At 36.9% G+C, this 26,050-nt stretch overlaps 3 protein-coding genes across 3 annotated transcripts; 1 reads left to right on the forward strand and 2 right to left on the reverse strand.

Moving 5' to 3' along the window:
• The first annotated feature begins 291 nt into the window (after positions 1–291).
• Positions 292–4,121, forward strand: LOC137740353 (developmentally-regulated G protein 2). The gene is made up of 12 exons (XM_068480220.2): positions 292–408; positions 656–753; positions 877–944; positions 1,132–1,208; positions 1,336–1,516; positions 1,742–1,798; positions 2,020–2,094; positions 2,256–2,375; positions 2,558–2,728; positions 3,115–3,228; positions 3,343–3,513; positions 3,727–4,121. The coding sequence occupies exons 2-12, from the start codon at positions 684–686 to the stop codon at positions 3,820–3,822; spliced, it is 1,200 nt and encodes a 399-aa protein (XP_068336321.1). The 5' UTR covers positions 292–408; positions 656–683; the 3' UTR covers positions 3,823–4,121.
• Positions 4,122–4,179: 58 nt separating this feature from the next.
• LOC137739164 (putative pentatricopeptide repeat-containing protein At5g37570) lies at positions 4,180–6,429 on the reverse strand. Its single transcript, XM_068478679.2, has 2 exons — positions 5,206–6,429; positions 4,180–4,913 (listed from the first exon to the last, which is right to left on the reverse strand). The coding sequence occupies exons 1-2, from the start codon at positions 6,206–6,208 to the stop codon at positions 4,264–4,266; spliced, it is 1,653 nt and encodes a 550-aa protein (XP_068334780.2). The 5' UTR covers positions 6,209–6,429; the 3' UTR covers positions 4,180–4,263.
• Positions 6,430–6,621: 192 nt separating this feature from the next.
• On the reverse strand, positions 6,622–9,041 carry LOC137740989 (omega-amidase, chloroplastic). The gene is made up of 10 exons (XM_068480798.2): positions 8,842–9,041; positions 8,334–8,450; positions 7,996–8,217; positions 7,803–7,896; positions 7,602–7,676; positions 7,433–7,511; positions 7,332–7,347; positions 7,112–7,192; positions 6,929–7,011; positions 6,622–6,837 (listed from the first exon to the last, which is right to left on the reverse strand). Exons 1-10 carry the CDS (start codon positions 8,917–8,919, stop codon positions 6,762–6,764), a joined length of 921 nt encoding a protein of 306 aa, XP_068336899.2. The 5' UTR covers positions 8,920–9,041; the 3' UTR covers positions 6,622–6,761.
• Positions 9,042–26,050: the final 17,009 nt, after the last annotated feature.

Here is a 26,050-nt window from a genome sequence, read left to right on the forward strand (position 1 = left end):
TCAAAAAGTGATCATTCCTGCTAATTGTTCAAAATTTTGATGAAACTGGACGATATGGATGAAAGTGTAAGATCACGTTGATGGATTTGAAACATAAGGAACGAAATTTATGAGTAATCCAAATTGCACAAAACTTTGTTGTAAAAACACATTAGGATTATATGACAGATACGAAGTTCGATGAGGAGGAAAAACAAATGAGGAGGAAAAACAAAAAAGGACCGGAAGTTTGATGAGATGGTACCCAAGAAAGAGGCCCAAGACGCACATTACCCAACCCACGATCCTTACATTTAAAAGCCCATACTCTCTCTCTTCTTCAGCCCTAACTCTCTCTCTCTCCCTCTCTCTCTCTCTCTCTCTGGTACTTTCAGCGCCGGAGACATCATCGTCGCCAACTGAGTCACGGTGAGTCCTCCACCGCATCTCTTCCACTCCCTCCAATTCGTAAACTACCTTTTCTTCCTTCAAGAATTCAACCTCCCTGACAGCAATTCAACATGTTCTCTCTCGCTGTAATCCACTCTGTTTGGTGTCCGAGACATCGCTGTTGAATCGACGATTTCTCGGCAACCAAACAGACCTTTCGATTTCTTTTCAATTATCCAATTAGTAGTTTTGTATATCTCAACTGTTCCTGCTGTTGCTTTTTTAGTTGTAGGAGCTGAAACAATCCAGTAGCAATGGGGATCATCGAAAGGATCAAGGAAATTGAGGCCGAAATGGCTCGGACTCAGAAAAATAAAGCCACAGGTAATTTCCCTTTTTACTTAATTTACCTATATTTATTGGGTATTTAAATATAATATGGTCTTTTATGAATTGGGTTATATCTTAATTTTTTGTTTATTTAATTGGAATGCTGAAAAAATGCAGAGTATCATCTTGGCCAGCTCAAGGCAAAGATTGCCAAGCTCAGGACTCAGCTTTTGGAGCCTCCAAAAGTATGCAACTTTTCCACACACACACACACACACACGAGTTTAATATGATATGAATGTAGAATTTTCCTGTATTAACGTTAGGAACTTTGATGGCCATGAACTTCTTGGTAATGCTTTGTACAATACTTTTGTTCATGTGGTTGCGGTTTAGAGTTTCCATTTTTAATGATTCAAAACTGAAATTCAGGGGTCTAGCGGAGGTGGAGATGGTTTCGAAGTTACAAAGTTTGGTCACGGACGTGTTGCGCTTATTGGGTTTCCAAGGTTTGCGATATTTATATAACCTTAACCTGCATTGTGTATCGTTTAAAGAAAACAAAATGAAATGTTTTGTGGCTTTAAAAGCAACAAGACATGGCCAGTCCTCATGAGTTTTGCCTATTGTTTGTAGTGTGGGGAAGTCGACACTTTTGACTATGTTGACGGGCACACACTCTGAAGCTGCATCTTATGAGTTCACAACTCTTACCTGCATTCCTGGGATTATACATTACAATGATACAAAAATTCAGCTGCTCGATCTTCCTGGAATTATTGAAGGTGCTTCAGAAGGCAAGGGTCGTGGGAGGCAGGTGAATATTCTCTTTAAGATTCTTCTCCTCTTGTGATAACATGTCATTATTCGTTTATCGTACAATAATATTATGAGAATTTTAGAACAAGGTTTTTAAATAAACGCCTCATGATAGAAAGGTGATGACTTGTATTTGGCCCTTGGCAATTCAATATCTTCTCTTCTGCTCCGATTTCCCAGTATCGTGGAAATGGATAGAATTTGATAAGACTCTCTCTTGCAGGTTATTGCTGTTGCCAAGTCTTCAGATATTGTGTTGATGGTCCTTGATGCCTCAAAAGTAAGTATTTATTCTGTAGTAACATGCTGTTGTTACTATTGGTATATCAATAGCTGATAAATAAGTTTACTACTCGTCTGCTTACTGACCTTTCATTGTTTTCATTCTTAGCAACCTGCTCAACCTCTTGACCCTGTCCTGTTGATGCCTTATGTTGATTACCTGTTTTTGCTTGGTTTCTGTCAGTTATTTAGTCTAACACTTGCGTTTTGATGTTTCAGAGTGAAGGCCATCGGCAAATATTGACAAAGGAGCTGGAAGCTGTGGGCTTACGTTTAAACAAGAAGCCGCCTCAAGTAAGTTTTATCTTCTTAATATTTATTAGCATTTCTGAAAACAGACTGCACTTGGTCTTAGTTTCTGTCGGGTTTTTAGCTGTTTCCATATATTGTTTGTTATGTTTGCTTTGTTAACTGTGGACTTAAGCTGGATTTTGCATTTTGTTCCATGGGCGCAGATATACTTCAAAAAGAAAAAGACTGGAGGAATTTCTTTCAACAGCACTTGCACTTTGACTCATGTGGATGAGAAGCTTTGTTATCAAATTCTACACGAATACAAAATTCACAATGCTGAGGTACTTAGGATTAGTCAAGATTGTCCTTTATCAAAGCTAATGGTGATTCTTTTATTGGGCATACACAACTAATGGTACATGATTTTCTTTAAGTCACTGTACAATCTTTCATTTGGGTGATACTTTCTTTTCTGTGCTCATCCCATGGAAAAGAATACTCATGCATAATAAATTTAATGCAGTTGCTGTTTCGCGAGGATGCGACAGTGGATGATCTTATTGATGTGATTGAGGGAAACCGGAAATACATGAAGTGTGTATATGTGTACAACAAGATAGACGTTATTGGTATTGATGATGTGGACAAATTAGCCCGTCAGCCGAATTCTGTCGTCATTAGTTGCAATCTCAAGGCAAGTTCTACACTTCTTGTTTTTATTCAAATGAGATACGGAGTACATCCGTGTTACCAGTAAGAAACCTTGAGCAATCTCTGCAGTTGCAAAATTGAAAAACTTTTGGTCAGAGCACAGAAGACATTGCCTACTGTGGTTCTTTCCATTAGAATTGTGTTTTTGCTGGACCCTAATTTTCAACACGTGTAAAAATTACATTACAATTTATTTAGAGGCCATTTGATAACCATTCCATTTTCAGTTAAAAAAAAAATAAAAAAAAGCTGAAAACCAAAAACTAAAAATGAAATGGTTTTCAAATGGCCCCTCAATAAATATAAATGAATAGTATCCCATATGAAACGGTTCAGAAAGATTAACTGTGTTTTTACCTTGCTCAACAGCTGAACTTTGACAGACTACTTGCAAAAATGTGGGAAGAGATGGGACTTGTTAGAGTTTATACAAAGCCGCAGGGCCAGCAACCTGATTTCGGTGATCCAGTAGTTCTTTCTGCTGTAAGTTGCAAATATTTTTGATCTATGCATCTTTATAGGATCAATTAGCTCTCCATCATATGAGCTTTCTGGCTTTGTTTGTTTTCTCTTATTCCTCTTTGCATGTATGTGTAGGATAGAGGGGGCTGCACTGTTGGAGACTTTTGTAATCACATACACAGGAGTTTGGTGAAGGAAGTCAAATACGTGTTAGTGTGGGGTACAAGTGCAAGGCACTACCCACAGCATTGTGGCCTCGGTAATGTTTTGAATGATGAAGATGTGGTCCAAATTGTGAAGAAAAAGGTAAACCGGTCTTTCTGTTGTTCATTGCAAGTAAAATTTTCTTATAGATACATACAATATCGCATTGATTTCTCTGCGTAATTTTTGGGTCCCATGATTATTTTGATTCCAGATGCTTGTTGGGTCTTACTGTTTTCTGTTCTCTTTGCAACCGGATGAGGAAAGAAATATTCTTTCGAAAACAATCTAATATTTGGCGTTTGGATTCTCCAGGACAAGGAAGGTGAAGGGAGGGGTCGGTTCAAGTCGCATTCAACAGACCCTGCTCGTATATCTGACAGAGTGAAGAAGGCTCCCCTGAAGCAGTAGTATCATTGATAGGCATACCATGCAGACCCGAATTTCTTACATGAACCGCCACAGAAGAATGATCCGCGGATGAGATGTATTTGAGATGCCTACGGAGCACGACATAAGCAAATCATTTGCTTAATTCTAAAGTGAAGAATTGGTGCTAGAATGTCGTGCTTATGGGAATAGGTAGATTTTTTGGTCCTTGTGTTGTAAGTTCAGATCAATTACTTCATGGAATGTTGAACATGTACTGCACCATGATCTCTGTTTTGGAGATGGTGTTTAATACACTTCGAAAACGCTCTTTGGCTTTATCTTGCTCGCGTGCCAAGCATAGATTCCGAGCCTATCTACCTAAATCGGACGCACACATTTGTGGAAAGAGAACAGTATTTTTTCGATGAGAAAGTTTACAGTCTATTATTCACGTAACGAGAGAGATAGGGTATAACCCGGTTAGATAGTAGAACCTCCCCAGCTACATCCAGGAGATTTTACCATTCCTCTTTGATTCATCATCGTTCTCACTCTCTCAGCATCATCCCATTTATTTGTTTCTGCATAAGTGCTTGCCAAAAGCACGTAATTTCCTGCGTCGCGCGGTTCTATTTCGAAGAGTTGCCTGGCTGCAATCTCGCTCAACTCAGCATTGCCATGAACCTTGCAAGCTCCTAACAAGGAGCCCCAAATCTTTGCATCGGCGACACCGACATTGTCTATTATAAGATTGTATGCCTTTTCAAGCATCCCAGCCCTTCCAAGAAGATCAACCATGCAAGCATAGTGCTCCTTTAGTGGCTCAATGCCGAAAACCTGAGTCATGAGCTCAAAATACCGGCACCCCTTCTCAACCAGTCCGGCATGGCTACATGCGTTGAGGAGACTGACGAATGTAACCTCATTCGGTCTAACTCTTTCCTTTTGCATCTTCGAGAAAAGATCCAACGCATCCTCGGCCTTTCCATGGTCAGCAAGGGCAGTGACCAACGCACTATAAGATATGACATCTCTCATGCTCATTCTGTTGAACTCTCTCCATGCCTGCTCTATGTTTCCGCATTTGGAATGCATATGGATCAATGCATTGGATACAAAGATCGTCTTCTCTGAAAGTGTTTGGTAAACGAGGGCACATCAGCACTAGAGAATGTAGACAATACAAAAGATAGCAAATCGTAGGCCTGTTCGGTGTTTAGATTGAATTGGACAACTCACTAGATTCAATGTGTGTTGAACGTAGACTTATTCACTTCCCCATCCTACCATTTTTTCAGAGATTAAAACGAATATGTTGACACCCATTTCTTCTTTCAACATACATTGAATCTAATGAGTTAGCCAATCCAATCAAATCCTTGACACCAAACGATTTAAAGAATTGATTAAATTTGAACTTACCACAAAACCCTTCCTCCACATGCTTTGCCAATGTGGCTGCGATTTCAACATCCCCAAGTTGTGTACAAGCCGAAATAGCTCCCACCATTGCCACCTCACTGACTCTCACTTTTGCTTCCCTCATTTTCTTATACATCTCAATGGCTTCTGCTGCATAACCATTCTGAGCATAACAAGCCACCATTGCTGCCCAACACGATGCATCCGGCATCTGTATCTCGTCAAAAACCATCTCGGCCTCCACTACATTACCACGCTTCCCATATCCCGCTATCATAGCCACCCACGCCACTGAATTTTTATCCACCATTCGTTCGTACAATTCCTTTGCCCTTTCCATATCACCATTGTTAGCGTACCCAGCAACCATGGTAGCCCAAGAAACAGCATTGCGCTGCCCCATGTTATCAAACAACCACCGCGCTTCGCTCATCAGTCCCATCTTCGAATACCCACAAATCATGGCCGTCCAAGCAACCAAATCCTTATCTTCCATCGAATCAAAAACATCCCTCGCGTCCCTTACAAGGCCACATTTTGCATACATATGAAGAAGCGCAGTTTGCACTACCCCGTTTCCCAAGAAACCACACTGCAGAAGCCTCGCGTGGACTTGTTTCCCTTCGAAAGCCGCCGGGACACGACCACAGGCATTGAGAACGGAAGAGAAGGTGAACCCAGATGGCGATACGCCAACCCGGTGCATTTGAGCATATAAAGCGATGGACTGACGAAAGCGATCGTGAAGCACATTGGAGTGGATGAGGGAGGTCCAGAGGAACTGAATTCTGCAGTTGGGTATTTCGTCGAACAGGTTGTGGGCATACCGGAGGTTGTCACCAGGGAGTTGCAGGAGCCGCTGGAGCAACTGAGCCAAGAGATGGTAACGGCGGTTGGGTTCAGTTGGGGCTTTGAGTAAGAGAGTGTGGCTTTGTTTTAGCTGCTTTACGGTATTGCTAACATAAAGGAATGAATTTCGAGAGGGAATGAATTTCGAAGTCATGCTGCTGATTTGAACATTGTTGGTGGCATTCGATTGTCATCTGCCGAACCCCTTTGTTTATGTATTTAATCCAACGCACACCATTTGTCATCGGTTGACATGAAAACGGTGGTAAACAAATTGGTGCCTCTGTCATTATCTTAAATGTTCGGTTCTCTTTCTCATTTTATAATTTCTCTGTTATAATTTGCACCATCTGTTTTTAGAACGCTGCAAAAAATAATCAATTTTGATATTGTTTTATTTATTTAAGAGATATCCAACAAATATATGAACCATATTATTCATTAAATGCTGAAACAACGTTAATTGAACAGTTGAACGACTTCTAATTTAGTTGATTATTGCATAGTTGATCTTTATATGATGAACTAGATAGTATACGGTTTCAATCATCATGTAACATTGCAGGATGAGAAAGAGAACCGACAAGGTAGAACGAGAAGGTCCAACTGAGAATGTGTTACAAAACGGTGGTCTGTGTAATATCTTCCAATGATTTACTACACAAAACATAACCACATGTTATTAAGTGTTTACATCCTTCAAGGCTTCAAGGACTTAGTTCATGCGCATCGATCCACTTGTAGATGTCTTCCCACTTTTGTTCATCAAGTTGGAGGCTCTTTCTGCATCATTTACACACAACGTCAACATACATATCTATCAGAAAAAATGAACATAACATACCGCAGATTTAACTGCAAAAACTTTACCTACCTTTGGAGCTGAATTTTAGAGTAATCGATCTCAGCGATTACAATAGTTTCCTCATGCCCTGCGGTTGCAATTATCTCGCCCGACTGCCAATTACAGCACAAAACACACAAATGAAGAAAACAATCGTTTGTGTTTTTGTTCTTTCATGCTCATCAATCGTTTGTGTTATACACTATATAGTACCGGTTCAACTAGCATGGAGTGTCCCCATATTGTGTAAGAACCAGTGGAGTCTCGAGAAGGTGAACAAGTAGCTACGAATAACTAACACCGTGATTCCGAAGCCAAAGAGGGCAGGGGGAGGGGAAAGGTCATGTTAGAATTGTTTTTAGGCTGTAGAACAGTAGAAAAATGTACAGATACAAAGTCGAAAGCAACAGGACAAGTCAGTCTTTATACGTACCTGGTTATCAACCGCCCTGAAAAGAGGGAAGTATCTGTTAGTACATAGGAAGTTTAGGAGGAAAATGGTGAGCAAGTAGAAAAAAAGGTATATACTCTTACCTTGCTCTCTGTACGAGCTCCCAAAACAATTCACCAGTGCTCATGTTGAATGCCCCGGGATAGCATATGATATGAACGCCTTGCGTTTATACAGTAACGATCAATATTGTTATTTGAAATATACAGATGAGATATTCAAAACTAAGCAAGCATTTACAAAATCCTGAACCTTTTTTCCTGTACAATGCAGCAAGTTCAGGAAACCGTAAATCATGACAGATTCCCACTCCGATACGACCAACTTCTGCAAATGTGCTACAATTGCTCAACAGTGGCTTAACTCATAGACAATCCGGATAAAATCTTGAAATAAAAAAATTGACATCACACATTTCCTCGAGGAAAGTTTAGGACAATTTCGGATGCATACCTGTGTCCACTATGGTAGTTTGATCTCCTGCCGAAAAGAAGTCAGATTCCTTAAATGACATCTCTCCTGGAACGTCAATGTCGAATAAATGTATCTGCAAATGAAGCAACACCAACACCGTCTTTTCAAGAGTTCTATCCAATTTTACGCTCCTAATTCCGTGTCTAATGTTATTGAATTAACATGTTCTTACTTTCCTATGCTTAGCCTTGAGCTTTCCATCTGGTCCAAATATGCAGCAAGTATTATACAACCGGCCATGATCCCGTTCAGGCACCGACCCTCCTACGATTGTGATCCCATGGCAATAAGCAGCCTCCGATAGCATGGACAACGTCGGCGAGGCATCCTCATTCGTAAAATCCTCAGCAAATTTTGCGAAGTACTCACTTGAATAACAGCAGTTCCACAGTTCCTTTAACAAAAATGCAATTCAAACCAACATGTATTATGTCCTGAGGACTTCTCACAGAAATTTTTACAAACAACTTGGCTGCAACCATATGAGCAGTTACTTGGTAGTTAACTCACTGGTAAAACAAGTAGCTTTGCGCCTTGCTCGGCGGCAGTTTTTATCGAAATGCCGGCACGATCAAGATTCTGATTCTTGTCAGAAGTAACCGACAACTGACATAGAGCAACCTTAAACTGTTCCATAACAAAAACTGTTTTCAGTTATATCACACCTTTGTAATACCTATGTATAATCGCCACAAGAACAATTTTGTGAAAAGTATGCAGTTCTCTTTTTATATGATCGATATTCTACGTTAAACTCATCTAAACTATGAGAACGGGAACTCGAACTCAGGTAGTTAGGTGCAGAGGGGAAAGCACAATATTTTAACCAACTTGATTAAGTTCAGATATTCGCAAGAATTCTACTAATTTTTTGGGACTCGAGAATTGATCAAGAACACAAAATAAGTGCAACATTTAGCCACATTTCGAAAAGTGGAACATGACGATTGGAAAGTTCAGTGTTCAAATATTTATTGGGAATAATTGATACAATAACTTGTGCCGAAAACAAAACTACCTTTGGAATATTGGGGAGTTGAAATGGATCTGAGGCATCAGCCATGGCGGGATTACTGGTGTTCCAGAGAGATGCCATAACAAACCGGAGGTTTTTAGGTCTTGATTAAATTAGGAAGCAAAAGGGAACGCCTTTCTATATATTTGACTTGTTTATTGTCACCCTCTTTGACTTTGTGCAACCAATTTTCTCTAACTTATCTCATAATTTTGGATAGCATTATTCACAAAGAAAAACAAAAAATCACAAGCTGCCCAATTTTGGTATGATCGACTCCATGGAAAGTTAAAACCCAAGGCAGCTGCCAAAATGCTAGTGACAACATCTCATTGACCACATCTTCCAAAATGCAGCTGTCAATAAGTTAGAGTTAATCCTATCGAACACAAAAGTCAAATATAAAACGTCCTACTTGCATCTTACTATTTTACCACCTCACATTCAGTGATGAAGCCACCTTTAGACTACGATAGGCTCGGGCCTATCCTCAAATTATTTTTCCTAATAACCTCTACTATCATTAATTAATTTTATAATACCACTATCAAGTTGAATTTGTAATTGTAGTGGTTAGTCCAATTAACTTCAATCCAACAAATAGAAACTATACTACTATTAGTTGATCATATTCTCTATTCCTTGCCTATATACAGTTTTTCCCTTTGCTTGCAGACTATTATTTTGGTTAATTTCTCATTTCCCTATATTAGATTGTCTATGAAATCAAGAAGAGAACAATATTTCATTTTTCCAAATTCGCACAAAAAACCCTTCAAATGCTCTCATACCTTCATGTTTTTAGAAAAATGTTCTCTTGGTCACTATAAGAAAATGAATGCATGGTCAGTCACCTTTGAATTTGAATTTGATATCAAGAATGAAGAATAAATGGATGTGCTTTTAATAATGTTTTATTTTCAACTTTTGATATAGTTGACCATTTATAATGAAGAATAAATGCATGGTCACTCATTTTTAAATTTGATACCAATGTGACCAAAATAACGAGATAGTTTCTGCATATATTATGTCCATTTTAGTTTAAAGCGTGCCCCTCCTAACATGAATTTCTGGCTCTGCCATTGCTCACATTCTCGTCCATACTGTTTCTCTCTCATTTTTAGGGAAAATAGAAGAAAACAAAGAGGAGCTTTGAAGATTCTCTTTTTTATTTTTGAACAAATTGAAGATTCTCTTTTAATTTAAATATTTGTTCACCAAAAAGAAAATTTCTTTTTCTTAAAAAAAATAAATAAATAAATAAATTCTTGCCAAGAGTTAACCTACAAAACAGTAGGTGGAGAAGCATCATAGTAAAATCTCAATCTGTCACATTCACACCACCCTTGGTACTAAGCCGGCATAGACAATATATAGACCAATTAAGTTCTTCCTATCATTACTATATATCTTTGTTCTTACCGGATCATATTATTTAATAATTCAACATCCTTGAACACTTTTGGATTACTTATATTCTTTGTGAATCTTTAAAGCACGGCCCCCTAATTAAGATTCCTAAAAACTTGTAACATTCCAGTATCAACAACAAACTAAACCTAACCTAAACCTAAACCCATGTTAGTCGTATCAGGCATCGTGGTATTTGGTGTGCTCGTCATTTCAGTCGTAATCGGATGGTATGTATATCGTATGCGAATACCATTGTCTCCTCCGACTAGCAACGAGCGTGTCCAGAAGATCGAATGCACGGTTGATAAGAGGTTGAAGCCGGATTTAATCACATTCAGTTATAAGAAAGAGAGTGATGATGGTGATCCTGATCAAAACGAAGATGATGAAGAAGCTTTATATCGTAAAACTAGTACTACCATCGAATGTGTAGTGTGCTTGAGAGGTTTGGAAGATGAGGAAACTGTGAGGCGGCTACCAAAATGCAAGCACATCTTCCACGCACCTTGTATTGACATGTGGCTTGATTCTCATTCCGGCTGCCCTATCTGCCGTACTCTGATTGACCGACTGCGTTCCGGCAATAACCAGCTGTCATTTACACCTCACGAGGATCAAGAGAATTCCATGGAAGTCACGCCCACAGAAGTAGATAATATCAGAACCTCAATGTTATCTATCCCAATCGTGTAAGATCATATAATGTCCTCTGTTGTCTTCTTTGTCTAATTTCTCTCTTTTATAAATCTTGTTGGTGGCAAGACAAAAGCCCCTGCGAGAGTTGTTCGGTTGAATGTTTCCTAAGTGCCACTGGAGGCCACAGAGAGGCCAAGGCTCCTCAGATGAGTTGTATGTGTGATAGGAATGCCACTGCTGGCAGTTGGTTATTAGTATTAGAAACTTACACGCAAGTAAAAGGACTTCTAATCGAGGGACAATGTCATGATCAGTGGGGTTCTGGCTCGTTCTTGATCATTTTATGTGCTTGCTTGTTAAGGACTTCTAATATTTTCTTCGTGTATTAGATAACAACCATAAACTGATTAGAACTTTAATTATCTTATTTAGTTGACAGTTCTTGTACAAGCTTTGGTTTTTTGAAATAAACGTTAAACTTGCAAGAGGATAAACAATTGAAAGAGAATAACAAGCATTTTGATAACGCAACTACTCCGACTATGACTTCCTATTTAATTAGCAAGAGGAAATACAGAAGACAAGAAAAGTTGGTGACAGTAGGTGTTCAGTACAAAAACAATGCATATTACAATGTACGCAAAGGACAGAGTTCAGAATTTAAATAGGGGTGAGCTAATTTATCTTACTTCTAGTATGTAGTAAAATTTAGGTGTTAAGGGTAGGATAAGTTTCTGTTTTGTGCAATATTAGACTCAATTTTTCCATAACATGCTTATTTTAACACAAATTTTTTTTCATCTTTTAAAACTTAGGGTGTGTGATAGCCCAGGGCAGCCACTAGCTGGCTCCGTCCTGGATTGATGTAGACAAAATCTTGGGTTTCAAGATCAGCCAATATGACGGTGGATGTTCTAACGTCGGTTGATTGTGTGGAGACGTGCGATGTAGTTTGGGTTGATAGGCCCCCATCTTCGCTGGTTTTTGTTTTGAACAATGATGGTTTTCCTTGTCCTCATTAGTTGTTAGTTGGCAGTGTAGGGCGTGACGTTTTCACTTGGTTGAAGCGTCTCTTTCGTTGTATCTCCTTTCATTGCTTTCTTTGCTCTCTCCACCTAGTTCTCCAAAAAAAAAAAAAAAAAAAAAAAACATGAACAAAAATGCAAAAGTGGGGCATTGCCCTGTACATAGACAATTTCTCTTTAACCTACTATGTTATGGTTCAAACCCTAGAATATTAATATTGTTTGTAATAACATATGGTGAAATATCGACCTAAGTTATTGTAATTAATTAGTCTTAAACTATAGGGGGCTAATTATACATGCAGACAAGTGATGAACTATTGTGATAGCAAGAGTCTTCATTTCCAACTCATTACGTCCAAGTTCAAACTCTCCCATTCTTCCTAATATATAAATTGCAGGTGGTAATATCAACAGTATTAAAAATAAAATGAAAATTACTAAATGCACTAGCGTTTCTAACATTCATATATATATATATCCGTGCTGCAGTTTGGAGATCCTTTTTCTAAATAAGTTCGGCTGAGAAGCCACAAAATATGAGAATAATGTTGTAAATATTATTTAAGGAAAACTAATGAAAATGGCTTGAAAACTTTGAGTTTTAACGATAAGGACAAAATAAAGGGTAAAGTGAATAGTACCAGAATTGACTTTTTAATGAAAAAATGTGGTTTTTCGTTAAAGTGAACAGTACCGAGAGCTTTTCGTTAAAGTTCCCTATTATTTATTATGTGGTTGTTCACTTCTGAGTCATTATTTAATATATAGTTAGTGTTACAATCATATTTAGAATAGGAATGTGATTGTATAAATCCTAGTGTATATATGGATATCTTTGAATATACCCTTTAGTAGTTAATATCTTATTAGAGTTGTAATCCTAAAAGGGTAAAGATTTAACATATCCTACTACTATAGATAAAGGCACAATGAGGTGATACAACACACACCTCACACGTTATCAGCACGCTCTTACCAGAAGCTAAGGAATTGAAGGATTGTAAGAGGAGGTTCTCTTCTACAAAATTCAAAGGCTTTTATTTGTTTTCTACCAATAAGGTACACTTAGAATAAAGGAAGATATTTGAAACATTCACGAAGCATGAAAACATTCCTGATGATGCATGAACATGATGTTTATATTTTCCTTCCGATATATATATATATATATATATATATATATATATATATATATATATATATTCTATATGTTTCATAACGCAATTATTTTGCTATGTTGAATTTGTGAGTCAAAGCATACAAATAAATTAGAAGCAATTTAGGGTTTTTCAAACCCTAGAAAAGTTGAAAAAAAAAATAAATTTGTGGAACAGTGTGCGGCACGGCCGCCACACCACCATCGTGGCACTGCCATTGACTTGCGCGCTGGCTTGTAACCCAACCGCGTCGAGCATGCCACCAGGACGACGTTGTTTTGATGTCTGAACCATGGTTGCAGCCCGTTGGGCTAGCCGTTAACAAGGATAACCCAGCCTCTTTGGCCTGGGTTTGGTTCGGATTGGGCCTGCAGCCTTAGCCCACCTACCAGAGATAGGGAATGACAAGGCACAATGGTGATCTGATGGTCTAGCTTGCCAGAGTAATCGGGTGGTGGTGGTGTGTGGTTTCCGGAGAGGGAAAGAGTGTTAAAGTGAGAAAGATGAGGGAGGAAACATAGAAGAGAAAGGAAATGAAAGTGTTTTCGAGCATGGTTGTGACGGTGGCTGCCTCGCCGGAGTGGCAACGGTATGGTGGTGGTGTGGTTGGTTCTTGGCCTTTTGGCCTCTGTTCTTTAGAAAAGAAGATGATAATGAGAGGAAGAGAGAGAGAGAGAGAGGTGAGGGAGCAAGGAGAGAAGTGAGGTGGCAACCAATGAGAGGCCGAGAGCATTTAGAAGGGAACACGGGAGTGAGGAAAAATAGTGGGTTGTGGGACCCACTGAAGGAAGATTTGTAAAAACAAGTTCATTTGAGCAACATCAACAACATGCAATTAACAATTAAAAGGCGGAATCATGTTTATATGCACTCAAAAACAAAACTTAACCCATGAACTTCAAAGCCTAGTAGATAGGTGAACCAAGACTCAACTCAAAACAAAGTGAGTTGAGAAATCAATACCTTTGTAGATTCCTCTTTGCATAAGCAAAGGCTAATCGCCCAAAGAGAGGGCCTTCATTCCTTGCATCTTAGATCCATGGATTTGGATGGATGAAAAGGTTTCTCCAAGTTCCCAAAATTGAAAACCTCTAAGTCTCCACACCAAGGCATATTGTAGAAGAAATGAGTGACCTTGGAGGAGTTTGATTGCTAGATGATCCCTCCAAGGTGGCTGAAATTTTAGAGAGAAAAGAGAGCTTGTGTTCTCATCATTTCTTCAAAAATTACCCTTAATGAATTTTGGCTATAAAGTCATACTTATTCCTTAATTCATTTGAGTGGCAAACTTGTAAATAAGTCCAAAACCACTCCTTCTTTAACATGGGATTTATTGGGCTATTTGGGCCTTTGTGAATCATTATTCATTAAGTTGTCACACAACTTAAGTCAATGGACTTGACGTTCGAAGCCCATTGGGCCTTAAGGTCCAAAACTATCCCGAGGTCTTTTAACGAACTTATTCGTTTGATTAATAATCATATTAATTAATCCTTGCCATAAATAATTAAACCATTTAATTATTCTTACTCATCTCCGTTGAATCTTCAATCTCTACCTTACACGGTGTACGATCCATTAGGTTCCTTTTAGCGAGGCAGTGGACGATTCAAACTCTTTCAAATCGATTGTGAATTGGAACTTACTTTCAATTCTCCCGTTAGTGATAATACACTTTTAGGGCTTCCACAAACCATGGTTGACGCCTAGCAGCATGTCATGGTTACCCAAGCTAATCAGAAGAGGTGGAGAACCTATTCAGTTTTAGGATTACAAATGCAATACGGTCTTTCTCTAATACAATACTCTTGACCACATTGTTTGGTTTGATAGTTTATTCATGTCTACTATCCAATGTGAGTCTTGTGCTTATATGATTACCTTGAATGTGATTTGGAACACATTCCTAAATCTCATTCATACTTTGGCCAAAGATTCTTAATCATATCATAGAGTATTCTCCCTCAAACAGTTTGAAGGTTAGAGATCCCTTGTTGCGCATTCACTTGCCTCCATGGCTAAGTGGCTTAACCCCAACGATGCCGTGGACACCCTCCTGTTGGAGTGACTTTGACATAATCAAAGATTAAGGACCTAACCACAAGACAACTGTGATGCCTCAGGTCAAAAGACTAATTTGCATTATCCCAACCATGAGTTCTCATGTGACATGAATATGAGAACTCTTCGTTGATCGTGTTCAGTGAACTCATTCTCTATTGAGCACCTACGTACTTGTCTTGATGTCACACACACCAATGCCTCGAGACTAGTCACTCTCCCTGAGAGAAGACATAGCACGTACTGATCTTAACGGACTGTCAATGCCCAATTGACAATCCTATGATCAGGAACTTTTAGGATGTGTCAACGAAAGAATGGTCTCATGAATCTAACTTCTTTAGATCGCATTCTTCCAATCACATATTCCTTGGACTTATCGTTTAAGCATATAACATTTATATGAGACGGCTCAAACAATAATGTTTGCCCTTAATATTAAACTAGATTAGTTTAACATGTGAAATGTCCATAAAGTATCATCATATGATTGGTTTTAGGGCACATTTCCAACAATCTCCCACTTGCACTAGAGCCAATCAGCTTAGTCATCAGTGATGATACCTCTTCTGTAGTCATTTCATAAATGGCTGAGTAGTAGGCCTAGACAATGGATATCTATATGTTATCCATAGAAGCAACCTTGAGAATAACGACGTCACCATTATACATGATTCTCAATCATGTGGTTCAATCTCTCATTTGAGTTCGGACCTTGATGAGACCTTGATTCCCTGGCTTGAGCTATCGCCCCATTAGTGTCATACACTTTCTGGTTGGAACCGAATAGAGAGTTCATAAATGAACTTTCCCATCCAAACAACATTGTTGTAAACTTCTATATGGCAATATATTTTGCAATCATAATGGAACACACTAAAGTCATTACTTTAATATTTCCATCCAAATATCTTTTTAGTCATAATAAAGAGATATCTGTTTATCTCTTCATTCATAATGAAGAAATATCCAATGATGGATTAGATTCATAATCTAATACATTTACGCTTCCATTACGTTACTCTAATTCTTTCTCAATTATTGAGTAATATATCCTTTAGTATTTCTCAAATACTTAAGCACTGATATTGTCTTGTACCTTTCTAGGTACATCTTATATCAATGTTTTTCATACAATATGAAATACATAAATCACCTTTCTGCTTATGCATAAAGGATTCTATTTACGCATTATTTCTTTGGGAGTCAAAGGGTACATTCCCTTTGAGAAGAACAACTTCCTAGTCTCACTAGAATTGTCATTCTAATTGAAGTTTATCATCAAATGAGAAACTTCCTAGCATCTCTTGTCTATTTTAGGGATTGATATAATCCAATTATATCTTGAAATATATCATTATAGATTTCCATTCCATTATATAGACTATATCTCCCATATACATTCTATCGTTATAGAATAACTTTAACGAAGAAGTACTCTTTTCATTTCCAAAAATTAATATATCATATATATATATTTAAATTTAGGAATACGATTAACTCCCACTAATCTTTTGTAAACCTAGTAAACAAAAGATTCATTTACATCTTTATGAGAAATCAAACAATTGATCTTTTCTCATAAGACGCTTATAGCTCCCACTAGCTTGCTAAGATCCATGATGGATGGATCTCTACAACTAACCTGTCTTGTGATTTATAGTTTTAGACATATATTATCAAGACTATCTTAATAATGGTTTCGGAAACCCATATTATGTCCAAACATTAAATCACCATTTAGTTGTAGCTAGCAATTTTCGAATTAATTGAAACCAAGACTACGTCAAAGATGGTTTCTTCAAAGTCAACCATTCTCTTTGAGTGTAGTCACCTTAAGCTACCAATTAGCTGTGAAGGTTTCATTATTTCGGGTCAAATGGTACTTTACCATTTCCTTGAGTATATATCGTATATACACTCAATGTAGTCATAAGGATTTTCATTCTTATTTCTTTCGAATTAAGAGGTGCAACTCTATGATATAGTCATAAAGTTCAAACCATTCAACTGAGACGGTTTATAAATCCTTCTGGACTACCTTGGAGCTTGTGGTATAGGAACTAGGTTGTCCTAGAAGTATATATCATATATATATGGGTAATTGATAATGTCCAACGAACTAAATCTTATTCATGTTCATTCTTCTCCTAATGGAGAAATTCATTATCTTACAATGCTACTTTCCTTGATATTTTTCAAGGAAATTAATCTAAAGTGTTACTTTTTCCTTGGATCAAATCTAAGGAGGTAAATACTTTAGACGTCTTACTCATCTACTTACATTTCTTGAATTCTTTGAAACCTTTTGCAAAGTATTCGGACTTGTGTTTATTCAAAATAAACTATAGTCCAACCGAGAGTGATCTTCGGTGAATGTCATACAACATGAGTAGTATTATGTTGTGGACAAGTGACACTAACATCTAAGTGAATTAACCTCAACAACTTTGTGATTCTTTCTTCTTTCCAAAAGAATAAAGATTCGAACATTTCGCCTCTATACAATTTTAACAAGAAGGTATTGGATCCGGATCTAACGATCCAAAGCATCCATCTATGACCAACTCGTAACTTATGTTTTAGAGGTATCACAACTCAGTTGGGATTAGTCACTACCTTGCAACCTTTTGGGTTTTAAGTATCATCGTATTCTAAATAGTTAAACTACCACATCATCTCTACTATAGAGACAACCAATTAAATTACAATAATCTAATTATTGATTAATAAAGAACAATGTTTTGTCAAACAAAACATTTATCCATCTCTACTATAGTGACGGATTTAAGTTCCTTAAAATTGGAATGTAAAGACAATCTTTAGTATTTTCCAATTTCTTTGGTAGTTCATATGAGGAAGTAAGTACAATCCGCTTTCGCAGAGATCTATATTTTATTCACTTTCCGAATGTGAAGTACTTTCTCTTCTCTCATTAATCTTCTACTTTTTATTAGCACACTTTTACAACAATTGTAAAACATAGTTACTAATACAGAATCAAGCATTCAAGTAGAAGAACCAACTGTTTTGAACTATTTCAAGAACATATTACAACACCTTCGAAAGGTGCGTTCTTGACACTTGCAAGACATTTCTTGCAAATACCCCTTCCAATGTCCATCCTTTCATAAAGAAAGTTTGTTCCCTTGGAGTTATTTTGCCTTCTTCATTTGACTTCTCCTTTGACTACAATAGTCATGGTCCCTAAACTCCCACTATCTCTCTTGAAACTTATTTCAATTGTGTTATACACATCAAACAATTTGGAGAGCGTGTGGTTATCGTTCATTATATAGTTTACAATAAACTTAGTGAACCATTAGGATAGGGACACAAAGGTGAAGTCCTTGCCTAGTTTCCGTCTCGTTAAGTGGTCTAACACTTCAACACTCAATGATTCAAAATCATTATAAGTCCATGTTGATGGACTATTTTTGTCAACCAACCATTATGTTCTAAACACAATTACAAACTTTCAAGAGTTGTTCAAGGCAACTCTCATTTCTTCATACAACAATTTGTAAGTGAAGAATCATGGCACATAAAGTGTCCATGCCCTTGTGCTTACTTCAAAAGTTCCTTGTTTATGTAACAAAGAAACAAGCACTAATGTTTGCATTGATTAAAGGTTGTTCAAAGCAACTCTTATTTCTTCATACAACAATTTGTATTTGAAGAATTATGACATTAAAAGTGTTGTCCTCTTTATGATAGACATATCTAACATATTCTTCCAATGATACATTATCAATAGGAAGATTGTGAGGATGAGACTACTTAGTTACATCTACAAGCCATTAAAGACAATCTATGGGATTGTATAACTAAGTTCGGAAATTAAAGCATTCGGCTTTTCTTTGTCAAGTTTTGGATAGTGTTTGCAAATATATTGGTAAACAAATACATAACGAATATAAATTGATTGATTTTAAGCCATTTGATTCGGGTCTTTAAATCAAATAGCACCACCCACTATTTTTGGCAAATTCCATATCCCTCATCGGAATTCGAGAGTTTTGGAGGAAACTCTTAGTAGGGTATGGGAGGCTCACTATTACCAAGCTCACCTCACGATGATACGATGTTGGCTAGCATTAATAATAATGAGAGAGTACGCTTACTCATTTGCATCTCTTGCAAGTACCCATCTTATTTGGCCTCTAGAGAATGTTGCCTCACAATGATATCATATCGGCGCCATTGCACTTAGTTAAGTTATTCCCACCATGCTTAGTTCATGAAGGGGTTCAAGAATAGCCTCACAATGATATGATGTTGGCCATCCTCGTTGCCTACACTCACCTCATCATATGCGTATAGACTCCTCCTGAGTGTAAGCATGCACTTTGTACTCCCCCATGATAGGGTGAAGCCGGTGTACAAGTCACAAACGATTGGAGCCTACCACGGTGGAAGGCCACGAAGAGATATTCAAAGGATCTCTCGCTTATCAACTTAATAATGGTTTGGTTGAGGGTTTTAGGTCTCATCACATAAATATTCATTTTAATCTAATTAAAACAATTTTGATCCTATTACAACTATTGGTCCATTTGATTGATTTAGTTGTATATAATACTCCCACTAAGCTTTTAAAACGGTTTTTAAAGCAAGAGTATATGATACTACTAACATAAGGTTTGCATTCATTGATGGACTATATAGTTGCCTTAGGGCCTTAGGATGACTATGAACCTTTGATTCGATTCAACACAAGCCTAGTGTTGAATCTCGATCTAGGGATGGTGATTGATTTTAGTTACGCGTTTAATCACATTAAGGCGTGTTGTCTTATTGGGCGTTGGACCCAACTACTCCAATTTCATGTATATCGAATAAAACAAGAAAGGAGTACTTCAAAGTAAATAAGAGCTTATGCTCTTTTACAACAATTGATCAAATCAAATTACTTTAAAGTAAAGAAGAGCTTATGCTCTTTTACAACAATTGATCATATCAAATTACAACCAAAATTTAATCTACACATTCCCATGGTTCAAACAAATTTGAAACGGCATTTCACATAGCTCAATTATAGTAGGCTTAGGTTCATAATCACCCTTTCTTTAATTAATTAACGCTTTAACTAATTAAACTTGAATGCAACATTTTCATTTGGTTTTTGTATCCATAAAATTGATTTAAATGGAGCTAAATGAAATGAAAATCCAATTCTCATTTAAAGAGACAAAACCATTTTGTTCTCATTTTGTTTTGGGTCAAAAACAATGACCACAACAATTTGGGTCACTTTGTTAAAACATCATTAAAGGAGCAAAACAATTTGTCCTTTTAGTGATTTTGGACCTTTACGTAAAAACGTAAACTTTTGGGTCAAAGTACAAATACACAAAAGTATCAAAACTTTATGTAATTGCATAAAAGCCCCACAAGGACCCTAATTGAGTAGGGTGGCCGGTTTTGAAGCAAAGTAATAAAAAAAAATTTCAAAGTTTTTGTAAGTGGGGTGGGTGAAATGGAATAAATCATTACACACCTACCCACTAAAATTTCTTTAATTTTTCAAAATAAATATCTAATATATTTAAACATAAAAAATATTTCAAAACAAAAACTTTATGAAATAAATCAAAACTTTGAATCAAAACACCAAACCTTTTGTTCTTGGCAAGAACATATCAAGAACAATGAAGAACATTCATGAAAAACCCATAAGAGCTCCATGAACATTCTTCACCCAAAAACATCCCAAAACCACTCAAACTTAAGGGAAATAACATACAACCATACTAGGGTACATAGGGGTTCCAAAAGTCACTTTAAAACACTTTTAACAAGTCAAACAAGAACCCAAAAATCCACCCTTTGGATTTGGCCGAATTTCCCCAAAAACATGGCACCAAAATTTTAGCTCCAAAATTCATGCTCATATGAACTACATCTTCAACATTTGAGATGGCAAATTTTCTAACAAAATTTACATTCAAAAAAGCAAGAATAAAGCTTGTAACAATTACAACATTCAAATCACAAACTATGAACTACAAAACCCAAAAGGATTCACCAACTACTAGACTTAGGCTCTTGATACCACTTGAAGGAAGATTTGTAAAAACAAGTTCATTTGAGCAACATCAACAACATGCAATTAACAATTAAAAGGCGGAATCATGTTTATATGCACTCAAAAACAAAACTTAACCCATGAACTTCAAAGCCTAGTAGATAGGTGAACCAAGACTCAACTCAAAACAAAGTGAGTTGAGAAATCAATACCTTTGTAGATTCCTCTTTGCATAAGCAAAGGCTAATCACCCAAAGAGAGGGCCTTCATTCCTTGCATCTTAGATCCATGGATTTGGATGGATGAAAAGGTTTCTCCAAGTTCCCAAAATTGAAAACCTCTAAGTCTCCACACCAAGGCATATTGTAGAAGAAATGAGTGACCTTGGAGGAGTTTGATTGCTAGATGATCCCTCCAAGGTGGCTGAAATTTTAGAGAGAAAAGAAAGCTTGTGTTCTCATCCTTTCCCCAAAAATTACCCTTAATGAATTTTGGCTATAAAGTCATACTTATTCCTTAATTCATTTGAGTGGCAAACTTGTAAATAAGTCCAAAACCACTCCTTCTTTAACATGGGATTTATTGGGCTATTTGGGCCTTTGTGAATCATTATTCATTAAGTTGTCACACAACTTAAGTCAATGGACTTGACGTTCGAAGCCCATTGGGCCTTAAGGTCCAAAACTATCCCGAGGTCTTTTAACGAACTTATTCGTTTGATTAATAATCATATTAATTAATCCTTGCCATAAATAATTAAACCATTTAATTATTCTTACTCATCTCCGTTGAATCTTCAATCTCTACCTTACATGGTGTACGATCCATTAGGTTCCTTTTAGCGAGGCAGTGGGCGATTCAAACTCTTTCAAATCGATTGTGAATTGGAACTTACTTTCAATTCTCCCGTTAGTGATAATACACTTTTAGGGCTTCCACAAACCATGGTTGACGCCTAGCAGCATGTCATGGTTACCCAAGCTAATCAGAAGAGGTGGAGAACCTATTCAGTTTTAGGATTACAAATGCAATACGGTCTTTCTCTAATACAATACTCTTGACCACATTGTTTGGTTTGATAGTTTATTCATGTCTACTATCCAATGTGAGTATTGTGCTTATATGATTACCTTGAATGTGATTTGGAACACATTCCTAAATCTCATTCATACTTTGGCCAAAGATTCTTAATCATATCATAGAGTATTCTCCCTCAAACAGTTTGAAGGTTAGAGATCCCTTGTTGCGCATTCACTTGCCTCCATGGCTAAGTGGCTTAACCCCAACGATGCCGTGGACACCCTCCTGATGGAGTGACTTTGACATAATCAAAGATTAAGGACCTAACCACAAGACAACTGTGATGCCTCAGGTCAAAAGACTAATTTGCATTATCCCAACCATGAGTTCTCATGTGACATGAATATGAGAACTCTTCGTTGATCGTGTTCAGTGAACTCATTCTCTATTGAGCACCTATGTACTTGTCTTGATGTCACACACACCAATGACTCGAGACTAGTCACTCTCCCTGAGAGAAGACATAGCACGTACTGATCTTAACGGACTGTCAATGCCCAATTGACAATCCTATGATCAGGAACTTTTAGGATGTGTCAACGAAAGAATGGTCTCATGAATCTAACTTCTTTAGATCGCATTCTTCCAATCACATATTCCTTGGACTTATCGTTTAAGCATATAACATTTATATGAGACGGCTCAAACAATAATGTTTGCCCTTAATATTAAACTAGATTAGTTTAACATGTGAAATGTCCATAAAGTATCATCATATGATTGGTTTTAGGGCACATTTCCAACACCCACTCAGCTGACACTCCAATCCTATAAAAGACAAAACAGAAAGAAAATCTCCCGTAAGCGTGAAATTATCAAATTGCCCTTCACGTTCGTAGTTTCGTAAAATTTTCGTCGTAACTTCGAATTCGATTTCGTTTACGGCCACACGTTCGTAGTGGCAAGCATTACGAGGATACGCTAAAAAAAATGTTTCATACGTCTCACAATACGCTGGTCAATGAAAGTCAACATCCTTGCTTCTAGGGACATTTTCATCAATTCACTCATTTAAAATTAATAAAATCATAAAGTTAGAGACGGGTTGACACACCCCGACCCAGAATATCCATTAGGACCCCAAATCGAGGCGTGCTGGCTGACACCAGGAAGGTGATGAAGCCATAAAGTGTGATAATGTATAAAATGTGAATACATTAAAATCTTAAAATGCCTAAGTACACGAGTGCATGGTGAAATGGGTCTAGGTGACCTGTACAACTGTACATATATCACATCAACCAATACTAACACATAAGTCAGAGTCACCTATCGTGACCTGTATAACTTGCATGCTAGTATGGTTTTTTAAGCATATTGCTACTGAGATGCTGGATAGTGGTATATATTCGGGTTTACTATTAGTATACTTTTGATTTCATACTCTTACATAGTATGATTTGTTGGAAACTATACAGGTCTTACGGTGAGGGGTTATTACCTTTGTTAATGGGAAATGATTTTGAAAATCCTTGTTTCGATCACTTACTCACATTTTATATTTATGCACCCCTCCAGGTACTAGCAGCAGAGTTTCCCTATTGACAAGGATTTGTGGCACTTCCCAGTACAGGTGGCTTTTTTTGATGATATAATCATTATCTTACCTTACTGTACTATACCTATGCTCTGTATCACGTGTGAAATGGGTCCAGACCTGCTCACAGCGCACTCGTGTACTTAGGCATTTTAAGATTTTAATGTATTCACATTTTATACATTATCACACTTTATGGCTTTGTCACCTTCCTGGTGTCGACCATCACGCCTCGATTTGGGGTCCTAATGGATATTTCGGGTCAGGGTGTGTCACGGGTTGTTACAATGATGACTTTTAATACAAGCGATCATTATGTAGTTCTTTTAACTCTCATTGTATAATAAGAAACGGATCTCAGCCTATTAATACTTAATTCCCATCAATAAAGATATTCAAGTGACAGTTTATAGTTTATTGCGTCTATAGCTAAATGAGTATATGAATATGTCGATTTTAGTAGACTCAAAACAATCTTGAGAATTTTTCTCAACACGGATGAGAAAATTATTTTGTTCATTTTTATATGAATGAAATTTTACATCGGAGATGACAAATGATTTGATTGAGTTGGAATCTTGAGTTCGTTGATTCTAAATAATTGAGGGCCTGAAGTTGCTCAGTTTAATTGCATAACCAACCGAAATGAAATATTTTTGTGGTAGTATATAATATTGCAATTATGTAGTGATTTTAAATTCGAACCTCCCTTTGTTAAGAAAGTACATGGCCCCGTCATAATTAATTACTATAAACAATACTTTAGCCCAATTAATAGGGCATAGGCCCAAGATGACAGGCCCATCACAAATTATGTGTAAAGAGAACTAACTAATAGCCCATTGTTATTTGAGCAATGATATATGCACACTCATTGTTTTCCTTGTGCACATTTTTATCAATTTCTTTCAATTAAGAATATTGATTCAATTCATAGGCTAAAAGTAAACAAGATGTGCAAGGATAGATGTGGCAAATCAACCTGTTGAGTTGTTAATGGGTACTTGCTAAGGCTCGTTTAATTTGATATCATCATAATGTGGAAGTAAGATTGGTAGTAATGATTGTATAAGGCAGTGGCGGAGCTAGTAATTGTTGGTCTCAGGAAGGGCCTTATATCAACATAATTAGTTGGAGAAAAACTAAAGATTTTTTTTTTTTTAATGGCATGGAAACTTTTAATCAAACAAATGTGATGGAGCTTAAATTTGTATGAAAAATTTGGTGTTGAGTAGAGAATTTGCGTTAAGATTTAGCAAACCCATTAAGTTAGGTATTTGGGATGGTCGTATCAATCATATAAAAAAATTTCGTATAGAAATTGTACCGTACTTCAAAATATTTTCTAAAATTTTTAATTAATATATATATATATATATATATATATATATTATATCTTGATCGATCTTCCAATCGAAACATAGGATCTAAAATATATCATAAGAACATAACTTCTTTATAAGTTTTGGTTAAGAAGGACTAAGGCTTGAACGAAAATTTAAGGTCAAGAATCAAAGCTATTTCTATGAGATTTCCTTTCAACATGATTTGATCTTCTTCTAAATTGTATAGATCTCGTTTTATATGAACTGACTAAAAGAGTGAATTGAATTTTATATGGTTAAACAGAAGCTTAGTTATAAGGTTAGGTTTATAAAAAATATAAAAAAAGAGCTAAGGTTGGGTTTATGAAGCCTAGTTATAAAAGACGCAGAGATGTCGTTGGCTACAGTAAGTTTCGAACCCATCACCCCTCTGATGTTGTCAAACTTAACAACCAATAGGCCGCAAAATCTTTATGGTGAGAAAAGCTTACAAATATATACATATAAAGCAATTCCAGGATGGGCCTAGCCCTACCCTCGTCTCTGTGTGGCTCCGTCACTGGTGTATGGTGATATCAAATTAAGTGGGTCTTAATGGGTACCCATTAACAAGCCAATGAATAAATTTGCAACCTCTATGCAAGGAGAACCGCTCCCTTTTTTTATTAAGTCGGGATTGTACTTCACATGATACTGTAGCCGCAGCATAATGCATGCATGGAAGAAGCAATAGACAATAAGCATTTGGAAAGTGAGGGTGGTCAGGTCAAGTCTTTGAATGAATAATAATTCCACTTCATTTTCATTCTGATTGCTGTCAGACTAACTACAGTAAATTTGGTATGGCAATCTGGATAGTTATAGTCCGATAGCAACAAAGACAGATGCCTAAATCTCACACATGCAACAGGGACTTGATTTTGAGACCACTATGTACTATTCGT

Source organism: Pyrus communis, chromosome 9 (genome assembly GCF_041283825.1).
Source record: "Pyrus communis isolate YQ-2024b chromosome 9, ASM4128382v1, whole genome shotgun sequence".
In the NCBI taxonomy this organism is placed as follows: domain Eukaryota; kingdom Viridiplantae; phylum Streptophyta; class Magnoliopsida; order Rosales; family Rosaceae; genus Pyrus; species Pyrus communis.

Bases quoted from the DNA above. Each gene is read 5' to 3' on its own strand.
- LOC137740353 (XM_068480220.2), top strand. From the start codon at position 684: ATGGGGATCATCGAAAGGATCAAGGAAATTGAGGCCGAAATGGCTCGG. The intron at 945-1,131 runs GTATGCAACTTT...ACTGAAATTCAG, and splicing joins AGCTTTTGGAGCCTCCAAAA to GGGTCTAGCGGAGGTGGAGA. The intron at 3,514-3,726 runs GTAAACCGGTCT...TGGATTCTCCAG, and splicing joins TCCAAATTGTGAAGAAAAAG to GACAAGGAAGGTGAAGGGAG.
- LOC137740989 (XM_068480798.2), bottom strand. From the start codon at position 8,919: ATGGCATCTCTCTGGAACACCAGTAATCCCGCCATGGCTGATGCCTCA. The intron at 8,451-8,841 runs GTAGTTTTGTTT...GTTATGGAACAG, and splicing joins AACTCCCCAATATTCCAAAG to TTTAAGGTTGCTCTATGTCA. The intron at 7,512-7,601 runs GTTCAGGATTTT...TATAAACGCAAG, and splicing joins TGCATTGTACAGGAAAAAAG to GCGTTCATATCATATGCTAT.
- LOC137739164 (XM_068478679.2), bottom strand. From the start codon at position 6,208: ATGACTTCGAAATTCATTCCCTCTCGAAATTCATTCCTTTATGTTAGC. The intron at 4,914-5,205 runs GTAAGTTCAAAT...AAACACTTTCAG, and splicing joins TGTGGAGGAAGGGTTTTGTG to AGAAGACGATCTTTGTATCC.